The sequence below is a fragment of the Arvicola amphibius genome, chromosome 1, assembly GCF_903992535.2.
Source record: "Arvicola amphibius chromosome 1, mArvAmp1.2, whole genome shotgun sequence".
NCBI lineage: Eukaryota > Metazoa > Chordata > Mammalia > Rodentia > Cricetidae > Arvicola > Arvicola amphibius.
The window spans coordinates 36,245,835-36,258,047 of record NC_052047.1 but is presented as its reverse complement, the minus strand read 5'-3'; the positions used below and the strand labels follow the sequence as shown (position 1 = coordinate 36,258,047).

Below are 12,213 nucleotides of genomic sequence, written 5' to 3'. Positions count from 1 at the left end.
TTCACAGAGCAGTCAGGAGAGATAAACGATATTAACAAGTAAGTATTAATAAAAGGGAGTTGTCACTGGAGAGTTGACTGAGTGGTTAAAAGCACTTGTTGCTCCTACAAAAGACCCAGGTTTGGTATCTTGGTACCTACATGGTGGATTTCAACCATCAATAACTTCAGCTTGAGGAGCTCCAACACCCTTTTCTGACCTCTGTGGGAGCCAGGCATGTATGTGATGCACATATGTACATGGAGGTAAAACACTCATATACATAAAATTAATAAAAAAAGGGGGGGGCAGGAGAATTAGATTCATGGTTAAGATCATGTAGCAAAAGATCTGAGCAGTTCTGACCACCCAAGCTAGGCTACTTACACCAGCCTATAATCTCCATTTCAGAAGATCTGCTCCCTTCTGCTGTGAGCAGCCACACACGTGACATACCGCACACATACACACAGCTAAAAATCTTTAAAAAGAAAGAAAATTACCTGATTAACTTTGGGACATTAATAAAGAACAGTGTCCTTTTCTAATTACATTATGTTTAGTTTTTGTGGGGCTGAGGATTTGGAAACAAACAGTAAAGAGCTACAATCCTATGCTGCATTCAGAGTTTTAATATTTAACATGAATTTTTTGGCTATTTTTCCTTCTCAGACATTGAGATACTTTATGAGACGTTTGTCAGCATTGAGCCCAAGGATCCAAGGCTACAGAACGTCAAAGTCATTCTGCTGCTGCCCCGCTGTTCAGGACTAGGTGTCAGTAACCCAGTGGAATTTATTTTAAATGAACATGGAGGTACTTTTGATTTCTAAATTAATGAAATTCGTTGACTATAACTAATCAATTTCAACATTGGAGAAGACATGTTTTTTTAATTTCCTGTATTGCTCTTCAAATTAGTTTTATTTAGCCTGCAGATGACTTACATACAGGCTCTCTGGGTGACTCGTAGGAACTAGGAGAAAACTAGTATTGCGTTTTCTATATTCCCTTTGAAAAACAGTAATAAAACTAATTACCTTTATAGATGTTTCAATTTCAAGTCAGCATTTTAATATTATCGATTGCATTAGTAGGAATTTTCTGTGAAAATTTATAATGTTAGCTAATTGATTGAAAAATAATGTGACAGTGGCAATATATGAAAAGTTCCTATAGTGTTGTATTGAAAGGTCTACCTTTACTTTTAAAAATCTAGATACAGGTTTACTTCAAGATCTCTCTCAAGGTGGCACAACAAAAAATAAACTTGAGATCCTTGCTCAGGAGCAGTACGAACAGCTCGCCCACGCCATGAAATGTGAGTTATCAAAGCACAGGCTAGTGCCTCAGTCGAGGACACACTTCAGTTGTCTGTAGACTAGAGCAGTAACGGGGACCACGAGCAAAGTTTCGGTCTTAGTGTCTTCAAATAAATTGTTCGTTTAAATAAGCTCAGTACGTTGTTTTTGTTGTTTTTGTTTGGTTGGTTGGTTGGCTTTTTTGAGACAGGGTTTCTCTGTAGCTTTGGGGTCTGTCCTGGAACTCTTTCTGTAGACTACTAGGCTGGCCTTAAACTCACAGGGATCTGCCTACCTCTGCCTCCTAAGTGTTGGGATTTAAAGGCATGCATCACCACCACATAACTTAAATTTAGTAAGTTTTAAAAACATGTTTTATTCTCATAAACTCATTTTCTATAAATTAATAATTTATTAATCTGAAGCAAAATAATTATGTGCATCTATGATGTTACATTTGTTTATTATTTATTTACACCTAGTTTTGCTGCGTAGCTCAGGCTGGGCTTGAGCTTGTGTTCCTCTTGCCGCCAGCATCCCAGTGTTATAGGTACGTGCCACCAAACCCGGTTCATGCACGTCCGTGTTCACCTTTTCTATCTGTACTGTGACTTCTCGCCAGGTGCAATTCTGTTGTCTGTCCGTTCCTGAGAACTCTTCAGTAGTTCATTAAACATTTTTTTACTTCATTTATTTACTTATTTTGCAACAGGCTCTCAAAGCCTAAGCTAGTCTGCAGCTCTCCCCGTACTGTAGCGTACTGAGTTCTGGGATTACAGATTTCCACGGCCAAGCCCAAGTTAAACCAACTCTGGCTTCTGCATCTTGCTGTGGAGAGAAGAGAGGCGCAATTGCAGATGAAGGCTAGATCGCCCGACTTAAAGTCTGAGCAGCGATCTTAAAGCATACACATCACACCATGCAGATCTGAGCACCACCGTTGCTCTCTTCTACATTTGGATGCTGAGATCTCGACATCTGTGGGAATCCTACCCAATCATGGTGGCCCAGGCCTGTGATCCCAGCACTTGGGAGGCACAGGTAAGAGGCTATCGTTGACTACATAGCAAGTTTGAGGCCAATCTGGGCTACATGACACTGTCTCAGAAAGTAAACCAACAAATCAACGTGGTGCTTTTACTGCAGTGTATATTTTCCATATGTCTCTGGTGGGTCAGGTGTTAAAAATTACTGGATATTAGGCTTATAAGTGAGAATCCTTTTGAAAACTCAAAGATGAATCTGTAGAACAGAACTTACTAATAATGTGCCAGTGTTCATAAGGAAAGGCAGAAGAGCATGAAGAAAGTCTTCCCTTGGAACTGGTGGCGTGGACACAGCTGTGAAGTGGGCTGGGTGGGAGATTCGGAAGCGTGTGCGTAACACACTTCTACTAAAGTTTAGTGCACTAGTCCAAGCTTATTTTATTTTTTAAAAAGATCTTCATAAAGAGTCATAAAAATTGAGAAATGGGGCTGGGAGGCGGCTCAGTAAGTAGCACAGGCCGAGCAAGCACGAGGATATGAGTCTGAATGTCCAGTGTCGGTGTCAAAAGCTGGGCATGGCTGTGCACGTGCCTGGACTCTAGAACTTGGTGAAGGCAGAGATTGGAGGATCACTGAGACTTGCTGGCTGCTGTCCTAGCTCCAGGCCCATTGAGAGATCTCTCTGAGGAAATACAGAGAAGAGTGGTAGAATATACCACTGCTATCTCCGCAAATGTATACATGTATGTACACCATACATTCGTGCAATAAAAGCAAAGGATTTTAATGACATAGGCGTTTTATCATGCTAACAAACAATATTTGGTAACTGTCAAGATTAAGACACTTCACATTTTTTGGGAAATACGTAGTAAATCAAGCTGTAAATTTTCCCCATAAGGCAATGTTGGTTACAGTAATTAATTAGGAGGTTGGCTCCAATTCTTGACAGAAATGACTCCAACTTCCATTTGAAATCAACAATGAATGATGGTTCAGTTCTTTTACTATTTATGAAAATACTTTTAAAATATTTGGATATTGACTGACCGGTTATGATTTCCTAATCACTGTGTGCTTTATTATTTCGTTCTCATGGAGTCCTCTCCCTGAGCTTCTCTGCTTTTTTTTGAGTAAGGAAACAAGGGGAGGGCCTCAGGCTTCCTCATTTCCCCCGGCTATCTGAATTTTACTGCCTGTTCCCAGGTCTCTGCTCTCAAATCGTCCAAACCCACACCTTCATATGGTGAAGGCAGTGATCTCAAGAAGCCCCGAGGTCATTCCTCATGTCTGGTTTGCAGGTGTCTGTAACTTTTCATGTATTCTTGTCTGTCCTCTCTCGTGCTCTGTGCTCACTGGAACAAGAGCAAGCGAGAACCCCTTCTATGGTAGCTTCTTAGAGTTAAAAGGTGCAAAACGGAAGTTCTGAAGCCCCTCCCCCATCCTGTCTTTTCAGTAGACCTCCAAGAAAAGCTGTAACTCAGTGGCTACTGGGGACTCCCGCCTCCCTTATTTTCACTATGTCCACGCGAACACCTTCCGCTAGGGTAACCGGATGGCCTTGATCTGCCTACCTACTTCCACCACAGACCACTAGAGTCTCAGCGCAGGTGGAATGGAATCCTTAGTCAATGGGTTTCAAGCGGTGCAAATCTACAGTCCATGTAGTGATCTGCAAAATCTGTTGCAGAAAGTGCCCTTAACTGCTGAGCCATCTCTCCATCCCCAGACTACATTTTCTAACTTCATTGCCAGTTCCTCTCTCCTTACTCCCTATAACCTGATCAGATGGGGCCCCTGGCAGTTTTTGAAATGCTGGACCCACTTTATACTTGGCTGTTCCTTTCCTTAGGCAGCTGTTGTTGGCCCCCTGATCCTGTCTAGCCACAGCCCTCTAGAACAGCAATGCTTTTTACAACTTAAGATTTATTACATATACAGTGTTCTGCTCACATGTATGCCTGCATGCCAGAAGATCTCATTATAGATGGTTGTGAGCCACCATGTGGTTGCTGAGAATTGAACTCAGGACCTCTGGAAGAGCAGCCAGTGCTCTTAACCTCTGAGTCATCTCCTCCCCAGCCCTATGTATGACTTAAAATAGCACTTTCTCCTCTGAAACTGTTACCCATCCTGCTTCATTTTATCATCTAAATTGTTTTCCTAGTCATGCTTTGATTTTTTTTTTAATCCTCTACTAGAAAGTAAGTTCCACACTGGCAGAATTTTTGTCTTTTTCATTGATATCTCAAAGCTTAGAAAAGCACTTGGCATGTGGTAGGTGCTCAATTAGTCTGAATGAATGAGCGAATTACAGGTCGGGAATTTGCTAGTTCCATAGATGAGCTCTGAGAATGAGTTTTCCAGGTTCTTGTAGCAGCAAAACACAGAATTACAGCTCCCAACTATGTCTGTTTCCAGATCCTTTAAGCTAATGAGCTGATATGATCGTATGCTGTATTTATTTCTTTGTGTGTGGAACTGGGCTGATCACAATGATCAGACTCTCATTTCTCTGTACAGTCTAGCTGAATTTACTTTACTGGCTGGTTACTGCTTACAGTACTAACACAAGCTCTGTTGTAAAGGAGTCATTCAAGGGGGCAGTGCGGTGTCTCGGCAGGTAAGGGCACTTGCCTCTGAACCTGAGGAATGGAGTTTGATGCCCAGCACTTCCATGGTAGAAGGAGAGAATCAGTTTTTGCAAGTTGTCCTCTGACCTCCTCACATGTAAACAAATGTCATTTTAAATTTAAAAATCCAGGGGAGCTATTCAAGCATCCCTGGAAATCATTTCCGTCAACATCTGGTGGTCTGCACTGGTAACCGGTCTGTCGTTTGCACTGGGTCACTGTAGTGATTGTCTCTTCTTTCGCTGCAGTTGCTAAAGTGCAAGCAATTGTTTACTGCACGTGTTCTGTTTATACAGAAGAAAATGAAGCTGTCGTTATGAAGGCACTGTCATGTCAAAACCAAGGCATTAAAATACAACCTTACAGGTAAGGAAAGGACAGCAAACCACTATCAAGCAAAGACTTGAAAATGACAAGTATAATTTCTAGAGTTATAGAAATATATTATGCTTTTTGCTAGACTTGAATATGATGAAACAGCCTAAACTCATACACCTTTAAAGTGGATTCTGTAGAGCTTTTGAATGAACATGTTCTTAATAGCTTTTTATGTATCTTGTGTTTGTGCGCGCGTGTGTGTGTACATACAGATATTGAAGGGTGGCTTGAGAGATATACTCCGCTTACCCCCACATGGGTCTCAGGAATTGAACTCAGTTCACTAGGCTTGGCAGCCAGCACTTTTACCCACCAGTCTGTAACCCTAGTTCATGAACATTGCACTGTACACAGAAAAGAGTCTTCTGATTTTGTTATGGTAAAGCTAAAGGCATTTGACTTTGACTTGGCTGATTCCTGAATAAACTGGGTCCAGAGTTCATGTTCTTCTTCAATACATGCATTATTCCACAGAGGAGAAATAAGTATGCAAAGTGTTTATTGAAAGTGGACAGACGACTAGATGTTTATTATCTTAAGCATTATTCCACAGAGGAGAGATAAGTATGCAAAGTGTTTATTGGAAGTGGACAGACGACTAGATGTTTATTATCTTGAGCGCTCTTGGTATTTTCTACCCACTGGGAAATTGAGAAAATTAACGTGTTGAGATAAAAACAGCAGTGGAGCTGGGATAGAGAGAGCATCAGTACTCCAGCCTTAGCTGTAATGGTTCACATCTTGCTCTCCAGCCTTTGTAAGGCTGAGGCCAGCCTGGGTTACATAGAGAGGCCTCTCTCAAAACACCAGTACTTCAGGTCTGGGGCTATAACTCAGTTGCCGAGTACTTGCCTCGTATTCTTTAGGTTCTTGGTTTAATCTCCAGTACTGCCCAAACAAACACTAAATAGTAGAAAACAAATACACTCTGCACTGGGGATATCAAGAACTCACTCTAAGAATATATTTTTCAAAACTAATTAGTTTGCCAAGACTGTGGCAATGAAGTAAACACCTACTTTCATGCTGCGATTTCTCCTTCAGAATCTTAATGTGCATATCGTCTGCTCTGACCTCCGAACTTGATGCTTTCCCATTGTTCCTCTCACAAGCTGCCAAGTTAATAACACCAACATTTCCTCTCTTGCTGACTTTCCTTTCTTATTTAGAAGCTGCTGTTGATAGCTGTCCTTGTTAGAGTTTCTGTTGTTATGGGGAAACACCATGACCAAAAACAAGTTGGGGAAGCAAAGGTTTATCTGACTTATGATTCCATATTATAGTCCATCCCTGAAGGAAATTAGGGCAGGAACCTAGAGGCAGGAGCTGATGCAGAGGTCATGAAGGGGTGCTGCTTACTGGCTTGCTCCTCATGGCTTACTCAGCCTGCTTTCTTTTAGAACCCAGAGCTACCATACCAGGGATAGCACCACCCACAATGGGCTGGGCCCTTCCCCATCAATCGCTAATTAAGAAGCTGCCCTACAGCTGGATCTTATGGAGGCATTTTCTTTCCCAATTGAAGTTCTCTCCTTTCAGATGATTTTAGCTTATGTCAAGTTGGCATAAAAGTAGACAGCATAATTAACCCCTTGTTAACTTGACTGACACATAGACCCATCGCTGTTAAGCCATAACCTTTCCTTTCTTGTTCATCCCTGAGATCACATGTGAATATCAACATAACAATATAAACATTTCAAATTTTAAAAGTCCCACAGTTATTAAAAATAACTTAAAAAGTCATTCTCTTTGAAATATTCAGAATCTTTAAAATATTCAATCTCTTTTCAAATCCAAAGTCTTTGTAAAGTTCCAAAATCTCTTTAAAAGTTCAAGTTTCTCAACTGTTGGCTCCTATAAAATCAAAATTAAATAATTTCTTACTTCAAGGGGGAAGAACTAAGGTCACCATCTGAAGAAAGCAAAACCAAACTCCAAGACAATGTTCCATACTTTTGGATTTATTTACATCTTCTGGGTTCCTCCCAAGGGGCTTGGGTCACTTCTGTGGCTAAGCCCTCTGCAGCACACACAGCGTGTCTTCTAAACTCCACTGCTGCTGCTTTCATGGTCCTTGCTGGCATCTCCAAACTGCTGGGTCTTCTGCGGCAACTGGGCTGTACTTTCATCAACAGCCTTTCCTGGCTCATCTTCTCTATGTGGCCCCTTCAATCCTGGGCCTCTGACTGTTACTCAGGCTGTGCCTTCACCAAAGGTCTCTCCTGGCTTCTCCCAGTGCCAAACCTCAGCTGCTCTCCATGACCCCCTCATGCCTTCAAAACCAGTACCACCTGGGTGACAAACTACCAAGTTCAGCTGCCAGCGTGGGGTACAACCGTAGCTGTTTCTGTGTTTGGAACACAGCTTCTCTGTGCTGACTCTCAGGAAACACTTCCAGAAGATTTCGTCCCAGTGATGCTGGTCTCTTCTTAGTCACCACTGTTTCCTCAGCTCCAGCTGACAATCATCAATTAAGCCAGCAAAGCAAAGATTCCCCTTCGGTGGCACCAGTCTCTTGTTAAGCACAGCAGAGTCTTCAGCCCCAGATAACCCAGATAACCTCCCTCTGGAGCGTCACAAACCAGGCCTTCATTGTCTGTATTTCTCTCTGTTCTCTTTTCTCCCAGGCTCCCACAGAACAGTTCATCAAAGCTTTGAACACTTCGTGACTTTCCAGCTCCAAGTTCCAAAGTCACTCCACAATCCTACCCCCAACACACATGGTCAGATCTATCACAGCAACACCCCATTATCTTGGTACCATTTTCTGTCCTGGTTAGGGTTTCTATTGCTGTGCTGAAACACATGACCACAAACAACTTGGGGAGGAAAGGGTTTATCTGCCTGACACTTCCACACACACAGTCCTTCCTGAAGGAAGTCAGGACAGGAACTCAGACGGGACAGGAACCAGGAGGCAGGAGCTGATGCAGAGGCCATGGAGGGGTGCTGCTTTCTGGACTGTTTCCTATGGCTTGCTCAGCCCACCTTCTTATAGAACCCAGGGATGGCACCACCCACACTGGGTTGGGCCCTTCCCCATCAATCATGATTAAGAAAATGCCCTACAGTTGGATCTTACAGAAGCATTTTCTTTCTCAATTGAAGGTCCCTTTCAGATGACTCTAGTTGCACAGTAGCTGACAGTGAACCACATGTCCTGGGAGAGCTGAGCGCTGTAGGAGCTAAATTAGCACCTGTTGACAAAGAGCTGCTCGTTATACAGGGTCACAACCAAGTCAGTGGTTGTACATGGGTGGTTCCTGGTTTATTAGGGGTAAGAGTTTTGAGAATATAGTACAGCAAAGGTGAAGTGACCTTTCCTTTCTGTTTCCATGAGGCACTATTAATTTATATGTATTATAAAAAGGTACAACTTAAATTTAAAGACAGACACAGTAATTCACACTTCAGATTGGTCTGAGATTTAAGCTCCAGTTGGAAAGCAGGCATTTGAGAAGCTCGTAACACTTGTGGATGCCGTCAAAAGTAACCATGCGTTGCCTTAGGGAGATATATAATATGGTCTATTATAGTCATTTAGTTTTTAAATTAGATTTATTTGCTGTGTGTGTTGTATACATGTGCGTGGTATTCATGCGGAGGTCAGAAGACAACTTGTAGGCTGTGGTTTCTCTCCTTTAACCATGTGGGTCCTGGGTATCAAACTCAGGTCAGTAGACCATTACGCTTGGTGGCAGGCTCCCTTAACCACCGAGCCATTTAACTAGCCTAAGAATCATTTCCTAATACTCCAATGCAGTGAATTTAGAATGGAGTTAAATATCACATTCCATCTAATCCAGTCACCCACAAGTTGCTTTGATTTCCTCTTACTAGTCCCAAAATAATTAGTTCATTTTGGACTTGAGCTACCATGATGTTAACTGTAGGCCTATGTAAATGCCTTACTTATTAAAATCTCCTGTGTAGGCTGGGGAGATGGCTCAATGAGCAGAGGGAATGGTGAGCAAGCACAAGGACCTGAGTTTGGATCCTTACAGCACCCTTGTAAAGAGACCTGCATAGCTGCCTATGCCCATATCCCCAGCACGGGCCTGGTGGGTAGGAGGACAAGATGGGGACAGGAAGAGCTCACGATTTTGTTGGCCAGCCGGTCTAGCCAACCAGTGAACTCCTGATTCAGTGAGAAGTTCTCCTTCAAAAGAGTCAAGTGGAGGACAACAGAGGCAAGTGTAATCCCTGGCCTCCACAGGTGCGTGTTTGGATACACACCCATCCCTGTACATGTACAAACATGGACACACACCAATCTCATGTGTTAGAAGTACTAACCTAAAAAGATGTCTTAGGATGGGAGAAGTGGCTCAGTATTTAAGACCAAGTCTAGTTCCCAGCATCCACATAGTGGCTCACATATAACTCCAGTTCCAGGGGACTCCACACCTTCTTCTGATTTCCATGACTTCTGAATGAACACGGTGCACATTCTTATACTTAAGCATTTGTATATAAAACAAACAAATATGTTTAGAAGAACTTTTTAGGTATAACCATTTCTTTCTTTTTTTAAAGATTTATTTATTTATATATACAATATTTGTATATAAAGAATATATACAATATTCTGCCTGCATGTATCCCTGTGGGCCAGAAGAGGGCACAATATCTCATTACAGATAGTTGTGAGTCACCATGTGGTTGCTGGGAATTGAACTCAGGACCTCTGGAAGTGCTCTTATCCTCTGAGCCATCTCTCCAGCCCATAGGTGTAACCATTTTTTAAAGTTTGATTTATAGCCTAGATTTTTCTAGCGCAAAAGAATGTGCATAGTTTATTGCCAATTGTCATTGCCAAGAAATAATCCAAGAAAACAACTGCTTAAAATTTTATTTATTTTGCTGGGCAGTGGTGGCGCACACTTTTAATCCCAACACTCAGGAGGCAGAGGTAGGCAGATCTCTGTGAGTTCAAGGCCAGCCTGGTCTAACAAACGAGTTTCAGGGTAGCCTGGGCTGTTACACAGAAAAACCCTGTCTCCAAAAACAAAACAAAAAATATTTATTTTGTGTATATGAGGGTTCACCTGCATGTGTGTATGTGTACCACATGTGTGCCTGGTGCTGGCGGAGGCCAGAACATGATCAGATCCTCTGGAATGGAGTTATGTATGGTTCTGAGCTGGAAACTGGGCTTGGTTCCCTTCAAGAGTAGCAAATGCTCTTACATGCTGAATCGTCTCTCCGGTGCCCCAAATAGTCACTTTTCCAAATGGGTTTCCTGTGGCTTTATATATGCTGGGTTTTATTAGACTTATATCTTTACTAATCCGAAGGGCAAGAAGATTCACTTTCCTTGCTGCTTAAACTTGCATTTACCATTTTAGAAATATCTGAGGTCACACGTGTTTCTAATTACTGACTGAGCAGCACAGTGTAGGGAGTTGAGAATGGGATTCTAGAATAGAAGCCATCAAACATTTTTTTTAAAAAATATACTAATAAATTTATATAGAATTTTAATAACTATAGAATTCTAATAACTCTATGGAGATTTAATAACTCTAAAGTTGCCATCTAGCATTTTCATTGTAAATTAGATAGTTGTAAAATATATTTTCCCAGAATATTTATTATTTCTAAAATAATATATGTAGTTTTTAAATATGTTCCTCTTAATACAAAAAATTCTATTAATATTTAGACTTACAGTAAGCTTTGTTATTCGACCTATGAAAATGATAAATTTCTTATTTGTTTTATAAAACCAGCTTTCATTTTCAAAATCAAATTTACCTTGCCAGAGAAGTCTTATTTTATGCTTTGATTCAAATGAACATGTTAATATGATTTTGTGGCTTATAAAGTTTAATCTAAGATACATAGAAATAAAGATTAAAAATGAATAGAAGAAATAATAAGAATGAATAAAAGAATCTCTTCCTTTAGGGAGTAGTTGACAAAAGCCAAAGAGATCTCTGCTAGAACCCACTCGTCACCAGTCAGTCAGTGAGCAGCAAACACACTCACTCTCTCTAATAGAAGAGGGGAAACGTACCCCACAGGAACAACCCATCTCCTCACCCACACCCAGCCTTTTTGAAGCTGTGGGGAACACACTATGGCTATTTTACAATACAAACTGGAGAGGAAAGTAAAGAGGAAAAATGGGTCTGTAATTCAAGAGCAGAGCTTCACAGAATCTGACACCATCTTGAAAATCCCTACCTTGGGCTGGAGAGAGCTCAGTGGTTAAGAGGTCTTGGTCTGCAGCCATGAGCAGCAGAGTTCAGATCCCAGCAATCAACGTAGCAAGTCCAGTGGGGCCATCTGTAATTCCATCGCCAATGAAGCTGAGACAGGACGCTCTCTAGTTCGACAACAACCTGGGCCATATTGTGTCTTAGTTAGGGTTTCTATTACTGCAACAAAACACCATGACCAGAAAGCAAGTTGAGGAGGAAAGGGGTTATTTGGATGATGCTTCCACAATGCTGCTCATCAGTGAAGGAAGTCAGAACAGGAACTCAAACAGGACAGGATCCTGGAGGCAGGAGCTGATGCAGAGCCCATGGAGTAGTGTTGCTTACTGACTTGTTCCACATGGCTTGCTCAGCATGCTTTCCTTCTCTTTCTTTCTTTCTTAGTTTCTTTCTTTCTTAGTTTCTTTCTTTCTTTCTTTCTTTCTTTCTTTCTTTCTTTCTTTCTTTCTTTCTTTCTTTCTTTCTTTCTTTCTTTCATTTTGTTTTCTTTTGTTTTCCAAGACAGGTTTCTTTGTGTAACTTTGGAGCCTGTCCTGGAACTTGTTCTGTATACCAAGCTGGCCTCAAATTCACAGAGATCCACCAGCCTCTGTCTTCCCAGTGCTGGGATTAAAAGGCAAGCACCACCACCGCCTGGCTCACACTGCTTTCTTATAGCACCTAGGCTACCAGTCCAGGGACGGCACCACCCACCATGGGCTGGGCCCTC

The 12,213-nt window shown here is 41.7% G+C and overlaps 1 protein-coding gene across 4 annotated transcripts in view; it reads left to right on the top strand.

Annotated features, from left to right (window-relative positions):
- Positions 1-12,213, top strand: part of Nsun7 (NOP2/Sun RNA methyltransferase family member 7) — a 41,457-nt gene that overhangs the window by 21,916 nt on the left and 7,328 nt on the right. For 3 of the 4 annotated variants that reach the window (XM_038325069.1, XM_038325056.1, XM_038325063.1), the window contains exons 7-9: positions 652-795; positions 1,199-1,300; positions 5,148-5,265. In XM_038325069.1, coding sequence (XP_038180997.1) covers positions 652-795; positions 1,199-1,300; positions 5,148-5,265 — 364 coding nt within the window. The remainder of the gene's footprint in view (positions 1-651; positions 796-1,198; positions 1,301-5,147; positions 5,266-12,213) is intronic. The other variant, XM_038325080.1, reaches the window with a different exon arrangement.